General features: G+C 40.1%; 1 protein-coding gene across 2 annotated transcripts; it reads right to left on the reverse strand.

The window, feature by feature from the left end:
• Positions 1-13405: 13405 nt before the first annotated feature.
• On the reverse strand, positions 13406-21720 carry RAD1 (RAD1 checkpoint DNA exonuclease). 2 transcript variants are annotated; one of them, XM_036107433.2, is made up of 6 exons: positions 21566-21720; positions 20826-21090; positions 19881-19989; positions 18314-18572; positions 16302-16400; positions 13406-15977 (listed from the first exon to the last, which is right to left on the reverse strand). In XM_036107433.2, exons 2-6 carry the CDS (start codon positions 21018-21020, stop codon positions 15794-15796), a joined length of 846 nt encoding a protein of 281 aa, XP_035963326.2. In that variant the 5' UTR covers positions 21021-21090; positions 21566-21720; the 3' UTR covers positions 13406-15793. The 2 variants fall into 2 exon arrangements, with proteins under 2 accessions (XP_035963326.2, XP_035963327.2); XM_036107434.2 differs by having other exon boundaries at positions 20826-21069; positions 21566-21713.
• Positions 21721-21728: the final 8 nt, after the last annotated feature.

Here is a 21728-nt window from a genome sequence, read left to right on the forward strand (position 1 = left end):
GCCCAGATTCATTCACCAACGGTGATCACCTTTGTTATTCTTGCTAGTAAGGCAGAATGCCAACCTATACTATGGATTTGGCCAAATCCTTTGGAAGTAACTAGTTGATTTCTAGTAGTGCCTCAGAAACCAATGTTATGGGGGTCTGCTGCAGTAATACTTAGTATTTATAAGATCTCTTTCAATGCTGAGCATTGGAACCAAATCCTACAAGGTAGTATCTCAGCTGACAACTTGTGACAGATCCAATATGGACTTACACAAAGTAAACGAATACATTAAACTTGTTTTTTCTTGCTGAACATACAAAATCTAGGTCCTTCGATATAAGGCAAGTATTTTGGCGGGGGAGGGGGTGGATTTAATTATCTCCAGAGTTAGTAATAAAAGAGTGTTTTGTGCAGACTTGTCCCTTTCTTTATTTGGCATATCATTGCTTTTTGTTCATCTCACAGTGATGTTGACCTTGAGCTATTCTCTTCAAAGACAGATTAAAATTTGTTGGGTGTAAGTGCCTATAACTGAGCTAGATCCTAGTCATGAAGTACTTAATCCTCACAAAACCCTAGGATGATAGCTCTCATTTGACGGAAGGGAGCCCAATGTTCTGCAAAGGAACATGCCTAAATTCACTTAGTCTTAGAGGTTTGGGCCTAAGCAAGTGTGACTCTAAAGGCCATGTGCTTTTCCCTTAGAGCCCTCTAATAAGGAGGGGCAGTGTTATGGAGCGAGAGTCAGGACCCTGACTGTAGCTTACCAGAGGTGGCTCACAATGGGTACGTTTCTCACCAGGCTGGACAGGTGAGGGACAAGATGAGCAGAGAGAACACATTCAGTGCATCCTATCCCCACCCACCTGAGTCAGAGCCACACCTCAACGAGGCCCAATAGAAGACTGTGTCCTGCTGTATCAGTACCCAGAAGAGGGCTCTCTAGCCTCTCTAGTAATGCCCATGTGAGGACGGTGTATGGGAAACTTTGTCCTCTACTTGCTAATGGGTATGCAAATACATTTTCCTGGTCAAGAACCATAACTATATATGTGTATATGTATAGTTATGTGTGTATATATGTATAGTTCATTTCAGAAATGAACTTTCAGAAAATACATAGTTATATATAGTTAAATACATAAAGTTCAGAAATGAACTTTCAGAAAAACAAAATATATATATATGTAGTATAATTCTTTTTTTTTTTTTAGGAGGGGGAAGGGGCAGAGGGAGAGAGAGAATCCCAGGTGGGCTCCACACCCAGCACAGAGCCTGACTTGGGGCTTGATCTCACAACCCTGACATCATGACCTGAGCTAAAATCAAGAGTTGGATGCTTAAGACTGAACCACCCGGGTGTCCCCATAATAAAATCATAGGTATACTATAGAACTCCTTCCAATTCCCTGGCATTGTAAAATATATATATACTATTTCTAACCCATAAATAATCCTATTAGGTAGGTGTTTTTATCTCCCATGTTCAGGTGATGGAAAGTTTGAGTATCTTGTTTGAAATCACCTAGCTGGTGAGGGTAGTAAGATTTGAACCCACATCTATCATATTTCAAAAATGCACTTCTTTTTACTATGCAATAAGGATTCTGACTTTGATGAGAATACATATGGAGACACTTGGTTAGCAGGTAAGTCTCCAGAGGTGCATTTTACATATGGTGAAATGAGGACTGGTATTTACGCAGGAAGAGGCAGAGCTGGGATTTTGAAATCTAGCACCAGAATGTGCTTTTTGTAGGCAGTGTAGCTTACGCTCTGAAGGCAGACTGTTTGGATTTAAAACTTGGGCTCCAACCTCAGCTCTCTGACCTGGGTAAAGTTATTCAAGCTTTCTCGGCCTCTATTTATTTATTAAGAAAATAATAGTACCTTGCTCAAAAGGTGGTTTTTCTGAGAATAAGATTATATATAATACAGCATACTTAGATCAAGTTCTGGCAGGTCTTAAATGCTCAGTGGATGTTGGAATAATAATAATAATAACAATAATGATAATCTTTCTGAGATGCTGGAGGTAATAGGTCTGAATGTTTAAATGAGAAGCTTTTGTATGTCATGCAACTATTATTATTTTATTTTACAAGTAATGAGTAAAGAGTATATATTACTGGATTCATCCCTGTCAGCTTAACCTGCCTCTGCCATGTACTAAATATGTGGCCTGGGGGAAATCATTTAACCTCCTTGAACCTTGGTTTCTCCATCATTAAAATACAGATAATAGTATACCACATGAAGTTGTTGTGAGTTTTAAATAAAATAATGCATAGGACGGTGCCTGGCAGAGTATGTGCTCAGTCAATATTTGCAAAACAGCCTTCCCTCCCCCTTCTCCCTCAAAACTGGAGCTAAAGTTCCACTCAGCTTGTATTTAACAAGAGAAATTTCAAAGTAGCTGAAGTGAATCTACTTCCTCAGTAGCCTGAGGTTTTCCTTCCAGTCTTTCACTGTTCCTTGTTCCTTGTCTGTGGTTTGAAAAGAACCATAGGAGAAGAAGAAATGAGGAGGGGTTGGTCTAACCTCATTCAGACCCCAGGTGGTATGAATTTCTTTAGGTGCATGGAGACTGACTCTCTCTGTAAATGGCAGTGAGACCGGGACCTGGCAAGAAAATCCATGTAAGAGGAAGAGTCTTTTGAAGGGTTCTGCTGTAGGAGAAGTTGAGTCAGTAGAGGTTTTTCTTCCACCGAAACAAGCCCATATCTCATTCCCCAAGAACTGCTGAGCAAAGCCATAGGAGTAGCTGCCAAAGCCCAGATGTCAAAAAAAACCCAGTACAAAAATTGTTCTCTTTGCTTGAGCATCTTGCTGGAATAATCAATCCCAGATGGCCTGGAACACTGTGAGTTTTCCGATGTGCTCTTGTGCTTTCTACCCCACCTCCTCCGGAAACCCCATGACGACATCCACTGGATGTTCACTGCCAGGAGCCCAAATTCTTGGCTTTTAAAGCCTCTGCAAAGAAGTGAAAGCAGAAATGGCCCCTTGAAGTAGGAGTTAATTCTAAGTTTAAATGGTAGTTGCAATCCTCAAGTAAAGATTTTAGTGTATTGAAAAGGCACAGAACATCTCAGATTTGGGAGTAAACTTTTACCTAAATCACAAATGTACTTCAGTTTTAATTATTTACATATCAAGCTCCTTCTAGGCACTAAAAATACTAATATGTTTAAGATAGAGTCCTTTCAGAAAAACAGACACACGTGACTAGATGACTAGTCTATAGTAAAGCATTAATAGAAATGTAAACAAAGAGGACAAGTAATACATTGGGAGACTAGAAATATGGGTGGAAACTGTGTGTACACTGGGGGGGGGCAGGTTGCTGGGTCTTCAAAGGAAAATAAAATATCAGCAGGTAGCAGAGAAGCCAGAGGAGGGCATTTCCGGTAGCAGGAACAAAAGCACAGTGGCATGGAGATATTTGATATTTCTAAGGAAATACAAGTGACCGAGGGTGGTTGTGTTTTAAGGTACACGAGTAAGAACATGCTGGAGATGAGTTTGGAAAAATAAATTAGGGTCAGGTTTTGTGATGTTTTATGTGCCACGCTAAGGTGTTTAGAACTTATTTAGTAGTCAGAAGGATTTAAGCCAGATATGACATAATCAGTTATTGGCTCTACAACATTAACTCAGTGGAAGGATAGATGGGACCTAGGGAGATTTTAGAAGTAGGGAGATCAGTTAGGAGGCAGATACAACAGTCCAAGGGGGAGGTATTGGGAGCCTTAATTATCTAAAGCCATAGTAGGAGGAAGGTGGAGAGGATGGATTGAGAAACAATTTGTGATCTATTCTAAAAAGACCTTAGCACCAATTAGATGGGAGGTGTGATGGAGGCAGGAGTCACAGGAGGCTTTGAAGTTTCTAGCTTGGACAATTGGATGAATGGCAACGCCACTAAATGAAATAGTGTTGACAAGTGGAGATCATCCTGGAGGATGTCTAGAGGGTCTGAGGAAGATGATGATTTCTATTTTGGGTGTGTTAAGTTTGAGGTACCCACAATGCGTCCACTTGGCAATATCTAGTAGGCTGAATGGTCCAGGAGCTCAAGGAGATAGATTCTGAGGTGAAGGGAATGGATACGAAACCCATGGAATATGTATATGTCAAATGAAAGGGCTCGGGAGAGAACACTTACACTGATTTTAGAGATAATATATGCAATGTGATTTGGAATCAAAACAGGGCTTAAATTTGAGCTTTCCCATTTGCAGTGAGACTTCCTGTGTCTTCCTTTCTTCATCTGAAAAAACTGTGCAGAGGCGCCTGGCTGGCTCAGTTGGCAGAGCTTATGACTCTTGATTTGGGGCTTGTGAGTTTGAGTCCCATGTTGGGAGTGGAGCTGACTTAAAAAAAATTAAAAGAAATAATCTTAAAAATGTGAATAATAAGAGCACTCTATTTCAAGTGCTTTACTTAATGTATGGCACATAGTAAGCTGTGAAATGTTAGTTATTGTAATTACTATTATTGTATTATTTGGGGGTCATGCAGAAGGAGGGCCTTCTGTCCTTGTAGATTTTATTTTTAAGATTTTATTTATTTATTTATTTATTTAGAGCATGGGCGAGAGGGGGGATGAGCAGAGAGAGGGGGACAAGCAGACTCCATGCTGCGCAGGGAGCCTGACACGGTGCTCCATCTCAGGAACCTGAGATCATGCCTTGAGCCAAAATCAAGAGTCACAGGCTTAACCGACTGAGCCACCCAGGTGCCCCTAGATTTTTTTAATGATAGCAAAACAGTAGAAACAACTCAAATGTCCACCAGTAGAAACACCAGTACATGTTTATGGTCAATATAATGAGGTCCATGTTTATGATCATATAATATGGTCATTCAAAAACATGAAGTGGAGCTTTGAAGAGTTATAGAAAAATACTGCAGATATATTATTAAGGGTAAAAACATGAAAAATACATATTAATGAGTATTATATGTAGTATAACCAATAAATATATATAAATATATAGTTAGTAAAGGTAACAGTAATTATCTCTGGACATAGGATTATGGGGGACTTTCAACTTCTGTATTATATGTTTGTGCTATTTGACTTTTTTTCTTTACAACAAATATGTATTATACCTGTGATAATAAGAAAGATAAGTTTTTAAAGAGTATGGCATGTGTATCAAATATTAAGAGACAATATAATGCAGTGTTAAGAGAATGGACTACAGTCAGATGCCTGGGCCATAATCCCAGCTCTGTTATTTATTGGTTGTCTGACCCTGGACAAGTAAGTCACTTTACTTCTCAGTTTCCTTACATATAAAAATCTATAAAATGTGACTAAATACATTAATGTAAATAAAACTGCTCAGAAAGAGGCCTGACAGAGTATGTGCTAATTAGAGGTGATGGATGATGATGATGATGATGATAAGAGAATGAGGACTAATTAGAAGCCATTATGCTGGCAAATAGAGAATCACCAGTGTGATTAGACCAAGCTATATTGGTAGAACAGATTTCTGAGATTACTGCAGTAATCCAGATAGCTGGTTAAACACCTCTCCAAATCAGGAACTCACTCATTACCTGTCAAAGTGGCCCTTTCCAATACTGGACAGTTCTAATGGTTACAAGAATGTAACAGTCAAGGTCATGGATTTTAGAGTCAGATGGGCCTGTGGAATCCAGGCTCTGCCATTTTCTATGTGTCATTAGGCAAGTTATCCTAAGCTTCAGTTTCCTCTAATGAGGAGTAGAATAGTATCTATAATATGGAAACATAAGGAAGAACAAATGAGATTTTTACATAACGCACTTAGCACAGTATCTGGCTTATGGTAAATAAATACTAGCTCAATAAATAGTCAATAAATACTAGCTACTTTTACAACTCCAGCTAGTCATCCAGACATACAGGAAGGATGAGAGTATGGTGCATCAACTTCATTTTTGTTATTTTTAAATGTTTCTAGGACAGCCGCATGCCAAAAAGCTATTTCGGTATTCCTTTTGGAGGGTCTTAAGATGTAGAAGCCAGCAGAAGCAGCAGGGAGAATCATCCTTTTCTCTTCACAAGAGGGGAAAGAAGGAATGCCCACTGATCGATTAGTGGTCTGCGGTCCTCTTGGTCATGTGAACAGAACAGAACAGCCTCTTCTGGGCTGAGGGGCTAGGGAGGGAAAGCCGAGGAAAGTAGGATTTGGGGAGAGTATCTCCAGAGAGCAGTGCAGCAAGGCAGGGCATAGGTGATGTGCTGTCGGCCAAACCAGCCTTGGGCAAGACCTTCGTGATGAACTTTATGCTCCATCAGCTGGTTTCCCGGCTGCGGCGTTCCTGTTCTTTTCCCAGCATTTACCAGTAAATATTCCAACACTCCCTCTACAAAATTCGGGGGGAAAATATTTGGACAAACCTTGGTGTATGAGTGGGTGGGAGGCAAATGTGCTCTTGCATCCTGGTGCCAAGGGGCAGCGGCTTGTTCAAGGCAGGCTACTAGGAAGAGCTGGAGGCACTGGGGCAGGTGGGGAAGGGAGCCTTTAGCTGCTCACCTTGGGGCCTCCCTGAGGAGGAACAGAGGCTGCTCAGTGGCAGAGAGGTAGTTCGCGGTACCTTCTCTGTAGCAAAGCAGGGGAGGAATTCTACAGTCTACAGCCTTCTGCCACATCCACGAAAATGGATTGTTAGGAGGACATAGTGTGCAAGAGGGCAAGGAGATCGAATATTTTTCATCTCATGGGCCCACTCTGTTAGTGGTTTCCTAGAGCGATGCTTGACGTTCCAGAGCAAAAGCCTGGGTTTGGTGGAGCTGATTTACTAGTATTGTCCCAGGGTATGGGTGGGGGGGATGGCTGACCCGTGTCACAGATTTGCTATTCAGGTACAGCGACAAGAGCAGGATACATTGAGCGAAGGCACCTCATGTGTGAGGCCCAACTCTGCTATGAAATAGCTACGTGACCTCTGGTTGCCTAAACATTCTGAGTCTGTTTCATCTTTATTCATTCCTTCAACAAACATCTCGTGAGCACCTACTAAGCGCGAGGTGTGGTTAGAGATGCGGGCGCTAATAAAGATAACTAAAACACAGTCATTACTCTTGAGACAACAACCAAGTGGGAGAGGCAACCATGAAGAAATAATGAAAATATGAGTGAGTCCTGTAGTAGAAATCTCAGTGCAGTGCGAGTGGAGAGACAATCTAAGAAAGCTGGTTAAAGACTTCACTGAGAGGGTTACATCTGAGTTGTTTCTTGAAGGGCGAGTAACAGTTCATCCAGGTGGAGAAGAGAAACCATTCCGGGAAGAAGGAACTGTATATGCAAAGGCCCTGAGGCATGACAGAGGACAGTGTATCGAAGCAATGGTAAGTTCTTTATGGCTGCTGTACAAGTAGCATTTCCTAGAGGGTACTGCAGGGGCTGCTGATTGCAAGGGATGTGGCACTGACTATGAGGAGGAGGGAGAAAGGCTCCAGAGGCAGATCAGTTTAGGCAAAAACAAACTAGGGTAAACAAAGTGACACACGTTCATTTCCCAGACTTCTCAGAACTTTTAATATACTAAACTTCCCTATTTGGCATGTTGAGAACAAATTAATTAAAAAAAAACACAACACTGTATTCATATATACCTGAATTCTTTTTGAAATGGTCAGTGACTTAAATTTTGGCAAATAAAACACAGTCTTTAGAACCAAAGTAGAGAAACCATCTAAGATTTGGTTTTATTTTAAAGCAAGGGGTGTAGCACATGCTTGAACTGAGGGTACAAGAATGCTTTTGTAGTTTGGTAAAGAATTTGGGCCCCACTTCAGGACATAATAAAGTCTGTGAACACGACTACCTCACCAATGAACTATTTTATCTGATGGCAGAAACATGACTTCAGTACATCCCTATGAACTAATTTTTCTTTATGATTCATGGTGGTTGAGAGTTAGCTCCGGAGATAGACAAGCCTGGGTTCAGACCCCAGAACCACCACTTTCTAGCTGCAGGTAATCCTGGTGTCCTCATCCACAGAATGGAGATGAGAATGGTACCTGTCTCTCAGTGTCGTAATGAAAATAAAATGTATGTAAAGTGGTTAGCAGGGTGCCCCGCCCCACAGTATTGGTATGTTACAGTATGTAACAAATAATAGCTATTTTTATTTTTACTGAAGCCTGGGCTTTGAGTTTATTACCTTCTAGTTACAACATTGGTGCATGAAGCAAAAGGAGAAGGTTGGTAACTATTGTTGGTGAAAAGCTACCACCAAGCTGGTGTGGAAAACATTTTGCTGGTTAACATCTCGAAAGCGAGCTGGAGCTTATCAGCCCTTGGAAACAGACAGTCTGACACAATTACTTAAACCCAAAGAAGATAATGTATACGCTGTGGATGGAAATCAGTGTCCTTTCAGTGACCTGGAGATTTCAGGCCAGGGGAATCCTGCCACCTTGTGGCAGGAGGGTAGCAGGCCCAGGCAGATTTCTGGTTACTATCACCAGCAGAGGTCCCTCAGATTTCTGCCCACCTCTGAGTTTATGAGACCCTGGGCCATTGACTCAATTTGCGCCTATTTCTTCTACAGATTTGAAATCACATTATCTCTTGGTTTACTGAGAAGGAAGTTAAAGTGCCAGATAGCTTTCTGTGTTTTATGCAGTCAGTAGTAGAGAATGAATCTGTCTTTAGTGTTACTTGTATAGAAGGAAAGTCTCATAAAATTTTGTATCTCATGTTTCTGTGGAACAAATGCTTTTTTTCAGGCAAATAGGGGCTATGAAAACCACACTTTGCAGGCTTGAGGTCTAAATAGGAGATGACTGAAGAACACTTAATAGAAACCAGGTTTCTGGACCAGATTTCTTTTGGACCAGATTACTTCTAACTCCAGCCCAACTTCTCCAGTATTAGGAAATCAGAGTATGGGAATCTTAATGGCTGGAAATGGGGAAGATAGATCCTCTTTGTAGCACTTAACAGGGCCTCTGGGCTCTAAAATCTGTGTGTTCATGAGAACAGACCACCTGAAAATTATGAACAATATAAAAGACCCTAAATTTGACAAATTTTTTCAGCTGTGATTAAAAGCAATCCAGGTATCTAAGACATCCTTGGCTGCCATCTGAATCGAAGGTAAGAGCTCCCTGCTCTTTAGGGAGAAAAACCAAGACTCTAGAATCATTTTAGAGGCCTATTACAAGAGTCAACATTTTAGGGGTATGGGCACATGGTGAAATAGTTGCCTCAGACTCAGTCCAGCCTTCTAGCTTAATAAAGCAGTGATTTGGAGCTGGACGAGATGGCAAGAACAAAGAAAAACGCACAAATGGTTTTCTCCTTCCCTTTAGGTCTTCTGTTATCAGTAAAGAGAAAACCTCCATACAAGATAGCCAACAATAAAGCCAACCTGTTGATAACAAAAATTCTGGATCACAAGATAGATTTATCAACACTGATAGCAATGGCAGATCAAAGGCAGAATTAAGGACTGTAAAGGAAAAAAAAAAAAGGTCTACTGAGCAGCACCATTACAGGTAAAATACCCAGGGGCCATTAGAAAGCAGGATCCTGATTGGTAACTTGGGGTGGAGAGGGGGGTCAGAAATCTTTTTTTAGACCGACGCTTTTAGTTTTTTAGTGACTGGGACTCCAATACCTTTCTTATTTCCCTTTTATAACTTTAATTTTTTTCAGTTCTGGTTTTTAAAGAAGATTCTGCAATATCTAAGTAGTTTATTGGTGACTTTTAATATACTATTTGGAAGTACTTTTAGTCATATCCTGTTTCAGGTCACTAAAACTGCCTTGTGAAGAAACATTTGATCTTCCGAAAACATTTGCCCTGGTCTCATGCCATGTTAAGAGTCAGAGAGGGCTTTTTGATTCTTATTATAAATGAAGAAACAAGGGACAAGAGAGGTTGATTTGTTCAAGGTCAGCCTGGCGATTATAAAGCTGACTTCCGGAATCATAGATGATTATACCTTCTATCCCACTAGGCTGCCCTCAACCCAAATTGGATTAAGGAGACTTGTTTTATGGAAGGAATGTTCACGAAGGTTTAAAACCCCCTGAACAAATGTGTATCTAGGAAAAGAAATTGCCAATCTCAAATTAAATTCCTTACTGTCTTCTTCAAGGTACTCAGGGAGAACAATCAGATCCCTGTGAGTTTATGATATAAGAAACTTTTATTTTCCCTTTTCATCGGTTCTCAGTTGGGTTAGCAGATTTAATGGAGCTCAAAGACTGTCTTTGGGATCCAAGTGTCTTCTAACAACATCTCTACTTCACTCAGTGCTTATAAGAATTGGTTCTTCATTCAAAAAATTTTTTATCTCAGTCCTTTGTTCAGTCTGTAAAACCTAATGATGAACCAGTACCCAAGCAATGTATAGTGGTGAGTAGTGTGCTGCTTTGGCTGAAGTACATACTACCAGTTAATCCAATGGCTTGTCTACAGACTGGTAGTCTCCGTCCTGCAGCTGTGTTCTCCCCTCGCTAATTCCCAGAGAGCTTTCAGTTTGGCACTCAAGGCTAAAGTCTCAGATTGCAGCCCTGCTTGAAGGCAGCTGTATCCCACTGACCTTTACTGCAGTGCCTGTGAACTGGTCACCCAGTCTGTCCTTGCTAATTTTAGCCCTGTCTGGAGATAGGCCTGCTGTTCTTACACAGAATATTCTGAATTGACTAAAGTAGCCTCAGAAGAGTTGCTTCCATTTTCACATATCCAGATGAAAATGGGTTTTCAACAATGACTGTGATAAAAAACAAAAGTACTAGACAGAAGTGGCCATTTGGACTCCATTTTGCGTAACACTAAAATTATTTTGGGGGACCCCAAACGTCTTAAGATCTCCAGACTGACAAACCTGTATCAATAAAACAATAGCATAAAGTGTAACATTGCAAAACAAAATGTTATTGGTGTGATCCTTTTATTGCATTTGAAATTAGTTTTAAACACTTAAACATTCCCAGTGTTTATTGTCAGTGTAAAGTTGCTAGAAGTCCATTTTGTGAAATTTTGATGTTAAATTGTTTAATGAAACGGTGGTGATAATGAATGGTGGCTATGGTTTAAATATCCTCATACCTGAGAAAATATTAAGTTGTTACTTATGTCGGTTCTAAAAGTTTTCAAATTTTAGTATTTTGTGAAATCCCCAAGTTTTAAGAAACCACCTTGGAAATAGTCAACTCAGTAAAACTGAATATAAACTTGCATTCTCTCTTGGAAAACTCTGGATGAGAACTAAGCCACTTTCTAAATTCATTCATTGGGAACCAGCAATCTGGATAATCCACCCCAATCAAACACTTGATGTTTCTAACAGATCTGAGTAAGGTCATTCACAACCTTCAGATTCTTTTTAAATTAGCTAACAGGTGGTGGGAATGCAAGCTGGTGCAGCCACTCTGGAAAACAGTATGGAGGTTCCTCAAAAAGTTGAAAATAGAGCTACCATACGATCCAGCAATTGCACTACTGGGTATTTACCCCAAAGATACAAATGTAGGGATCCGAAGGGGTATGTGCACCCCGATGTTTATAGCAGCAATGTCCACCATAGCCAAACTGTGGAAAGAGCCAAGATGTCCATTGACAGATGAATGGATAAAGATGTGGTATATATATACAATGGAATATTATGTAGCCATCAAAAGGAATGAAATTGTGCCATTTGCAATGACGTGGATAGAACTGGAGGGTATCATGCTGAGCGAAATAAGTCAATCAGAGAAAGACATGTATCAAATGACCTCAGATATGAGGAATTCTTTTTTTTTTTTTTTAAAGATTTTATTTATTCATTTGAGACACAGAGATAGAGAGAGAGAGAAAGCATGAGCAGGGAGAGAGGCAGAGGGAGAGGGAGAAGCATGCTCCTCGCTGAGCCAGGAGTCCAATGTGGGGCTCGATCCCAGGACCCTGGGATCATGACCTGAGCTGAAGGCAGACGCTTAACCATCTGAGCCACCCAGGCGCCCCTGCTATGAGGAATTCTTAATCTCAGGAAACAAACTGAGGGTTGCTGGAGTGGTGGGGGGTGGGAGGGATGGGGTGGCTGGGTGATAGACATTGGGGAGGGTATGTGCTATGGTGAGCGCTGTGAATTGTGTAAGACTGTTGAATCACAGACCTGTACCTCTGAAACAAATAATACATTATATGTTAAAAAAAAAAAAAAAAAGAAGATAGCAGGAGGGGAAGAATGAAGGGGGGGAAATCGGAGGGGGAGACAAACCATGAGAGACAATGGACTCTGATAAACAAACTGAGGGTTCTAGAGGGGAGGGGGGTGGGGGGATGGGTTAGCCTGGTGATGGGTATTAAAGAGGGCACGTTCTGCATGGAGCACTGGGTGTTATGCACAAACAATCATGGAACACTACATCAAAAACTAATGAAGTAATGTATGGTGATTAACATAACATAATAATAAAAAAAGAAAAAATAATTAGCTAACAGGCACTGAAATTTTTGAGGTGGATGAGGGTTAGCTATTTTCCTACAATCTCTATGCCAAATCAGACAAGGAAAAAAAAAATCAAGCCCAGATCAAACTGTCCCACATACAGATTTTAATAAACATTTATCAGCAAGCATGCAAACAGTTTATGCAGCCTGTTCCTTTAGGTCAGTGAAGCCCCACTTCTCTGTCTTGGTGGCTCACCCACCAGTTTCCACAAAAGGCCTATGTAAGGCAAACTTGACAATATTCCAGAGGTGAGACTGTCCTAATCCAGTCAGCAACAAGCAACCAGAAATCCTTGGACAAAATGGCCGGAAGCAAGACCCTATAGGGGTCAAGCCTAAACGTACAGGCTACAAGCCTCACTAGACTCTTGTGTGTTTTCCACGCAAGCACGGGGAACTACTCTGACGGACTTTAATCGTTTCACACAGCCTGGATACCTCTCGTTCTGCCAAGGACAGCCTCTACTATCATCTATTGGATTGATCAACGAGCTATTAGTTTCAAAAGTAAAACCTACTTTAAACATTTCCTCTCCTCATCATGGAAATCTCTGGTGGGGACTGCGATACGGATAGCACAAGCCCGTGGAACAGCGGCCTGTGGCCTTTCTGATGGGGTGCTGTCACTCCCATGCGGGAGACCCACGTGACAGCTGCCATCTGCACGGGCTGTGCGCGTAACCCGACCTGTGTGTGCAAATACTACCTACGCCAGAAGTAGGAGAGAAAAACCAGACCATCTCCCCAATTCCTCAGGACCCAGGAGATTTTGTTTTGGGGGGGGACAAGGGGAAGTTGGTGTGAAGACAGGGAACAGAAGAAGGGAGTACACTGTTCCGAAAAACTCCCCGGCCTAAGCTGTTAGGAATGCTACACGCTGCCCTTTCAGGAACTGTAATGAATTCTTACCAGCACTACTTGATGCACCATAGAAACTCGGTGGCTCCTTATAAAAGTGATTGTGTTACAAGATTTATTTTTATTAGAAAAGCAGAATTTTAAAAATCATTTTATTTTGATTTTGAATCATTTCATCAATTCCAGGTGGAAACACACCATCATCAAACAGGGAAAAACATTAAAAATGGAGAAAAAGATTAACTACCCATTCCCGTAGTAAGCTCAATTTAATAAGAAAATGAGATAAACTAAAAAAAAAAAAAAAAAAAAAAAAGAAAATGAGATAAACTTCAAAAAGGCAAAAAACTAAAGGTCTGAAAAATAAGATTCTATTTTTCTGTGTGTGACACTTGAATTTGTAGTCACCAGTGCGTCTGGTTGGCCTGGGAAAGCACTCCCCCTAGCGGACTGTCATAGGAATTTGAACAAAGTTAAACTAGTAATTCCTAGGTCCAAGAGAACACACTGAATAGGAAATTCTGTGTTAAATCGGTAGCTTCCTGTTAGACTGATGGAGAAAGAATTACATTCATTAGCTTATGAATTCTGAATAGCTAAAGATATGTGCAACTAAAATGGTCTTAAATGTGCAAAAAGTCAATCTTTCCCTATTAAACCAATATATATTTTAAATCCTTACAGGTCTAACTTTCAAAAAATACATTAGACCAAAATCAATTCAGAGCTAAATAACTGAAATTATAGTGACTAATAAGATGCTAAAAGATAATCTGAAATGGAGGTTCTTTCATGTAACAAATATTTACTGAATGTGTTACATACGAGGCATTGTTCTAGGTACAGGACATACCAGTGAACAAAACCCAAAAATAACTGCCCTATTTTAAAGGAAAATTATAGTCCTTGAAACTGATTAAATATTTTCATAATTATGTTTTATATTTGTTCTGTTTTTGATGTTTATCTAAAAAAAAATGTACACAACATTTAGTAGAGTCATTCATTTCCTTCTTGAACATATACTATACTTTACAAAACTCTAACTCTTTTTGTGCCAGCCGGCATCCTGAGATGACTTGGGGGGCTCAGTAGTTATCAGGGAGTCACTCTGAGCTAGACACCCAGAACTGTCCATGTCCCGGGGAGCAGAGCCCACAGCTGTTCTGGGGGAGTGTTTCCCTGAAGTGCTTTGCTGAACTACTCTCCAAACCAATCTCCTCTCATGCCATGTGGCCTATTTTAAGGTAAGGCATTCCAAATATACCCATATACCCCTTTGATGAATGTTTTTGATGAATATTATTCAATGGTTTTTAACCATCAGTAGCGGGGAGTGGGGGTCACAGGTCACAAGGATTGGCATCAGTGGGTAGGAGCCAAGGAGGCTAAATGAATCCTGCAATGGGATGAGTTTTTTCTCCATGAAGAACTGTCCCACCCACAAAGGCCAATGGTGCCTGCCCAACACTGATCTGTATCACACGGTACAGGAAACTTTATTTTAGTTATATATTTTTTACAAGCCAGATAATTTTAGTATTTCATTTTATTAAATATCCACATGCCATAAAAATTGATGGAAAACTACCCAAGAAAGTGCAAAATCACTTAATAACTGGTTTTCTACATCTTGGTCTGGATGAGAAACTCTTACAGGCAAACAGAAGTTATCTAATAAGTACTTACTACAGTACTTACTGCACTGAACAGTTGCAGAGAACAAGAAGAAATCCTGTAACTCAACTCTGAAGACTGTTTTATATATCTTGTTCATAGATTTCTTTAAAATGTATACTTTAAAAATAAATCATATAATTACTCAGACTTGTTTGGCAAAGCCTAAACTTCAGAACATTTGGGAAGAAATCACATGTAAAAGCAATCACTTCAGTGCAATTAAATGCTATTAAAACAACAAAAAAAGTATCCTTCAAAACAGTGGTTCTCCAACATTAGCATGCATCAGAATTTCCTGGGGGAAAGTTTTCTTAAGCTACAGATTATTGGCCCACCTCCAGAGTTTCTGACAAGTTTCCAGGTAATGGTGATGCTGTTGGTCTAGATGCCACACTTTGAGAACCACTGTTAAGATATATTCTTCAGAATTCAAACTAATAAGCGATGCCCATATGCAGCTGCTCTTTCTAATAGTAAATAAATAAAAGAACATTTCAGGTATGGATTCATCAAACTTTAAATTTTTAGACTCTTGAAATGTCTGACTTAAATAGATTATTCATCTTGGCTCATAATGATGAGTTCAAAAGACAGAACCAAAGGACAGTCCAGTAGTGGGTAATCCATGACTATATGAAAACATTTACTTACAAAATATACAGCAACTATTAGGGTACATGGACCTTGTTTGCGTCTCCTCCATGCTTCTTCCCTTTAGAAAACCCAGTCTCCTGGAGATACTATACCCAGAATGAGGATGTGACCTATCATGAATGTTCAGGTAGAAACCACAGGGAAGGCCATACTTAAGACTCTGATTCAGGAACTTCCTCGTCAGGGCAGCAGTAATATTCCACAAAACATATCTGTCCATCTTCATTTCTAATCATATACTGTAATGAGAGGAATCCTCGGTTATCTGTTCGAATAGATACCTTACAAGACAGGACTAAGGCCTTTGTGGAGGGTTTCAGTAAGGAAATCTTGTATCTGTAGGGGCGTAAATAAGAAACAGTTGTTATTTGGACACACTTGAAGCAGTGCTCATAACTCCAAATAAAGGACAAAAATTAGCCAAAAACTACCAAGTAACAAATATAAGGATAAAATCAAATACTTGTCCAATTTGCTAATATTTTTCGTTCATAAAATTTCATCCACTATCACAACCCCAAATCCCCAAGTACACCCAGCACCCTACTCTTTATATCTTTAGGATGTTATACCTTTAGCAACAGATCGAAAGTTTTACATTTATTTAATAGATATGTGATATCTAACCTCACCTTCATCACGAATATTTTAAGAACTGACCTGTTCACCTGGGTCTGGTTACAATGAAATGATTCCATCAAATCAGAATCTTTGGGATAATCAAGGTGGGAGCTTCCCGCATTCCCAAAAGTAGATAACCTACAGTAAAAAAATGAGCAATTCATTTATTCACTGGTCCAGCAATAAGCCACATTAGGATCTCAGTAAAGAAGACACTTCCTTAAGAAGCTCATTCTGGTGAATGAAACACATAATATAAACAAACGCTGACAATACACTATACCAATTACAGTAATAAAGATTCCCGCAGGATGCTGTGGGAGTTCAGAAGATCTAGCAACTAATAAGCAGCTTTGGAAAAAATCCATCATGAATCCATCAAAATCCAGGGGTGTGTGCCTCAATTTCATTACCTTAATTCTACTCTGATACTCACCTTTCCTCATCCTTAAATCAGAAATCATATAAAAGGAGAGAGAGTTTGAAGAATGATGGAAGACCCTGATCAAACTCATCGGGAAGCCCGGGGTCCTGAGCCCCATCCTCGCCACCACACCCCGGAATTCTGGCTCTTCTGTATCTTAGTCAGACTACTCTTTAGGCAGTTTCATGGTTTTCCTTGCTTGGCAGTGTCAGCAGTTTGTGTGTTTAGCAATTTGTAAATGTTTGTATGTTTGTTTAATCTGCAAGAATTTATTGATCATTTGCTATGGGGTTACCACATTGGTAAGTACTGTGTGAGCACAGTGATAGAAGACCTAGGTGCTAGTCTTCCTCAGGTTCCATCTTTTCTCTCCTCTAAAGTAAGCTCTTTCTCTCTGAGCCATCTTGTCCATACCCAGCCATTATGACGACTCCAAAATCTAAATTTCCATTCTAGACTGATGTCCTGAACTCCATATGTCCAATACTCCCTAGTTTCAGGGGCACCTCAAATTTGACACATCTGGAAAAAAATTTCAACTCCTAGTTCCCCACCAAATCATTTCCCATACCGGAGATGAAAGATACCATGATCTATCTAGTTACCTATGCTGAGAGATCTCACTTAGGTGGGGATCCTCTGAAATATACTGTTTAAGTGCCCAGATTTTAATTCTTATCACTGCTTAGGTAGCATTTCCATTTTCGTTAATATTTTAACCAATCCTGAGTCAAATTTTTAACTGCTCCATGTCATGATAAGGGCCTGCAATTTTTCTAGAGTAGATGTAAAAAGAACAACATACCTCTCATTCCTTATGTATTTTTAGTTCCTTTACTTTTTAATATTCTGATGTAATTAAAAAGAGAAGAACTATTTAAATCCTCTCTCCAAACTGATTCTAATCCTGAAAATTTCATAATTTGTTGGTTCAAAACATCAGGAGCAGCTTGAGAGTTTTTGACATTGTATTCCTGCTGAAAATTGCCCTCCCTTAGGAAGCTTGCCTCGATCAATCCCCCATAAGTACTCAGGTACTGTTCTCTAAGCGTCTCTGTATTTTGGTACTTAGTGGTACGCAATTCTGTTCCTTCGAGGCTGTTTCACATATTTTTCTCTTCACCTTGACTTTAAGCCATTCCCTTCCAAAGTGCTTAAAAAGGTAGATAGGCACACAGTAGGTAACTAATAGATACTTAATGAATGAACCATGTATAGAAAACATGTTTCCTTTTGCATCCTATACTAACTTGAAAGGAAAAAAGAAGAGATACCATATGATATAAACACCTTTGCCAAAAGTTTAAGCCCAAATTTTCCTCGTGATGTAACTTGAGCTACACCAGTAAGTAGTACAATGAAAAGACCATTAGTTTATAAAGTAGGAGACAGGGCTATTCACCTACAAACCAACACTACCTAACTATGAAACTTTAAATACTGAGTTCATCTTCCTGGACCATAGGTTTCCCAATCTATAGAAGTATGAAATAAGAGTAAAAGCTCTCTAAAGATCTGAAAATTCTAGGAACCTGGATAATAAAAGTTCTGCATCCTAAGCAAATGTGTAAGCAGGGAGATAAGAGTAGATTACAGTATTAATTATAATTGCCCTGAGTTCAAGTACCTGAAATAAGGCTTGTCGGGAGACATGGTGATCTGTAGCACTTCACTTGTCATATCCAATTCGGAAAATGCTTCACGGAGCCCCTCTGACTGCAGAATAATTTTATTGATAACATTGGTGCTGCAGAAATCAAAATCCAGAGTCTCCTCGGGCTCCTGAGTATTGATTTTACAGACTGTCACCACTCCTCCTTCTTCCAGAAATAGCATCAAAGGGTAACCATAACCTTGGTAACACATCCGAAGTGCAGTTAAAGTCCCTGCAATGGAAATAAATCACATGTTGGGCTTAGCTTTATAATGCAGGTTCCGCTTCTCCTTAAATGATACTTAAATTCCTGAAGATTATTTTATTCTGCCCAATTTCTAACACATATGCATGCATCTCTTTATAAAAAGGTATATTTTCCCTGATAAGTTACGCATAGACAATTCAAACAATAACTAATAAAACTGGCAATGAGAACAAACTGTAACTCTTTGAAATCATTTTCCAGCTTGCCAAAAACACCTCAGAAATAGCTTATTGGTTTTATATATCTACAATTTTCAGGATGGAGAATCTACATGGGCCAATACTGCAAGTAACAGAATTACTAGAGAATAGGCTATGCTCTTTCTCAAAGGTGCAGTGTATGCAACAGTGGACTGCTTGATACTGTATGATAATGTCAGTGTATTCGCTGTGATAAGGATCCTTCCAACCTTTCCTATTGAGAGATATTATTTACATTTCCTCAAACCGTAAGATCAAATTGGGAGAAAAGAGAGGGTGGTTCATGGTGGTGTGGGTTTTAACACTACAAACCCCTAGAGAGGAGGAGGAATATGACTAGACATTCTATCTGCTTTCTCTTACTGGATAGAGAGCCACAGTGAGGAATGGGGGAAGGCAGATGTTTTATGAAAAACCAGCTAGGGAATGCTGCATTAGAAAAATGTATAATAATAATGGAATTGTCAGTACAAAATTAAAATATATTTTCTAAAGAACCACAACTGAACTTTCCCTAGCTAATCTCTAGATTCCTGTGAAATAAAATCATTCTTCAGGGGATTCCTTGTAATTTTATATCCATAGCAACTGAATGCACTATTCCTAAAAAAATAAAACATATATTTTAAAATTAAACATTTCAGGAAATAGACAATTTATAAACAGGACTTAAATAAAAGCAAGCACATTTTGAACACAGTAAACTAAGTGTGAGGAGAATTGGTTTCTGTTTTTCTTGGCCACTAAACTGTAATTCTGAACAAGTTAGGGAAAGGAAGCATTTAATACATATTTTGCAATGTTAAAGTTAACACATATTCAAAGTCTTCTCTTGGCCAGTTCAAATTTAAAATCCCCAAAACTTTGTAAATTAAAAAAAGATTAAATACTTTTGCAAATACGGAAAGAACCACAGTACACTTTCTATTAATGTGAAAAGTTAGAATCCATGATTGTGACCAGTGAAAAATGAATTTGCAATTTCCAAGATATGTTTCTTACTTCTAATAACTTTTCCTGTATTTTTCTGACCATCTGTATAATGCTTTTGTGTCATAATAAAATGGCTCACCTGGCATAGGACTTGATCCAAAAATAGATAAACAGTCTAAAAGAACAGTTAAATTTATTCGAAAAGTAACAGACTCTTCCTGAACTATAAACTCTTGAAATATTCCAGCCTGTGAAAAAAAGTAAACATGAAAATGTATATATATATTAATGAAAACTCACATACAAGGTTCGAGATTTCACTTTATACGTTTTAAAAATAACAATATTGCGCTAACCCCATGAAAATAATTTCTGATTACCAATCAAAACATCTTAAGCTTTTTCAACTATTATCCATTAGAATACTACTACTCAGTATTTAAAGGTCTAACTGATTTCAGCACCGTGCAAAACTTTATGAAAGGTCTTTCATCTAGCTTCTTGATCTAAACTATCACCCACATGACTTTCCCTTGTCTCATTTTTTGCCCATCGACAGGGCTAAAGTCATTTGGAAAATAGCCAAACAATTTGATAATGCATGAGTGATACTAGTTTTCAATTTCTTTTGAGGACAGGAACCATGTCTTATCTATCCCTCTATACCTGAGGTCACACTGTGCACTTTGGTGTTCAAAAAAATGTTGGATTGGGGTGCCTGGGTGGCTGTTGGGTAAGCGTCTGCCTTCGGTTCAGGTCATGATCCCAGGGTCCTGGGATTGAGCCCCCCATGGCATTGGGCTCCCTGCTCAGTGGGGAGCCTGCTTCTCCCTCTGCCTGCCGCTCCCCCGGTTTGTGCTGTCAAATAAAATCTTAAAAAAAAAAGTTGGATTAAATCTGAAATCCTCTCTGAACCATATATATATTACTTTGTAATGACAGATTATAACCAATAAAAGGGAAAAGGGAAGTATTGGCCAAGAGCATATACTCTGGAAACAATGTTTGGGTTCTCATCCCAACTCAGCCACCTGTCAACTGCGGGACTGTTGGCAAATCACTTAAAAGATGCCTATTTCCATACCTGAATAAAAGCATTTGCTTGCACACACTTTGCATTTTCCACTGTAACCTTGATTCCATTTTTAGTAGCGAAACACGTAGCATGTTCTCGGAAATGAATAGCCTTCAAGATAGTGGAGAGATTCCTAACGTTGTCAAGGCTGGCCACTAAGCTGTAGTCATTCTCGTCTTGGATCTGTGGGGTTAGGAGGGGCATCGTCCACTGCACATTTGGTCCCAAGGGATGCTCCCGGTGCCAACACTTGCTGCCGAGAATCACCAAACACCTGATGAGATTCGACAATAAAACTCCGGATCAATGCTGGCAAGGCCCGCGATGTCAACCTGCGCTGAGGCGAGTGGAAGACGCCTGGGCATCGAACTCCACCGGACAGGGGTTGCACCCCACTTCTGCCACTTCAACTCTCTAACTTTTGGGGGAAATTACTCTTCACTCTAAGCTACGATTTCCTCGTCTTTAGTAAGAGGCTAGTAACACAGGAAAAATTGTGAACAATGAAAACAGGCAACTAACACGGTAGTTCCACGGAGGGCCAGTCCCCCCAAACTGGGACTACGTGTCCCCGCAGAGTCGGGTTTGCGCTGTCCGGTGCCCCCAACCTTAACCCTAACAGAATAGGCGATGGAGGGCGGGCCCCCATTCCTCGGAAGATCCTCGAGTCCCACACAACCCCATTCACCAACCCGTCGAGAGGCGGCATCTATTTACTGGCCCCGGGATCCGGGGCGCGGAAACCTTACCTTTCCGGCGGGATCCGACGCCCGAGAGCCCTTCGCAGCCAGGTCACCGAAGAAGCCGGGCCGCGCCTCCTGGGGAGGAAATGCAGCCGCTCCCGCCACTCTTTGCAGACCACACAGCCACCTCGGCCACCGTCACCGCAGAGATAGAGGCGGCTTAGAGAGC

The sequence above is a fragment of the Halichoerus grypus genome, chromosome 2, assembly GCF_964656455.1.
Source record: "Halichoerus grypus chromosome 2, mHalGry1.hap1.1, whole genome shotgun sequence".
NCBI lineage: Eukaryota > Metazoa > Chordata > Mammalia > Carnivora > Phocidae > Halichoerus > Halichoerus grypus.

Bases quoted from the DNA above. Each gene is read 5' to 3' on its own strand.
- RAD1 (XM_036107433.2), bottom strand. From the start codon at position 21,020: ATGCCCCTCCTAACCCCACAGATCCAAGACGAGAATGACTACAGCTTA. The intron at 19,990-20,825 runs GTATGGAAATAG...TTTTTTTCACAG, and splicing joins AAGCAAATGCTTTTATTCAG to GCTGGAATATTTCAAGAGTT. The intron at 15,978-16,301 runs GTCAGTTCTTAA...ACGCCCCTACAG, and splicing joins AACCAGACCCAGGTGAACAG to ATACAAGATTTCCTTACTGA.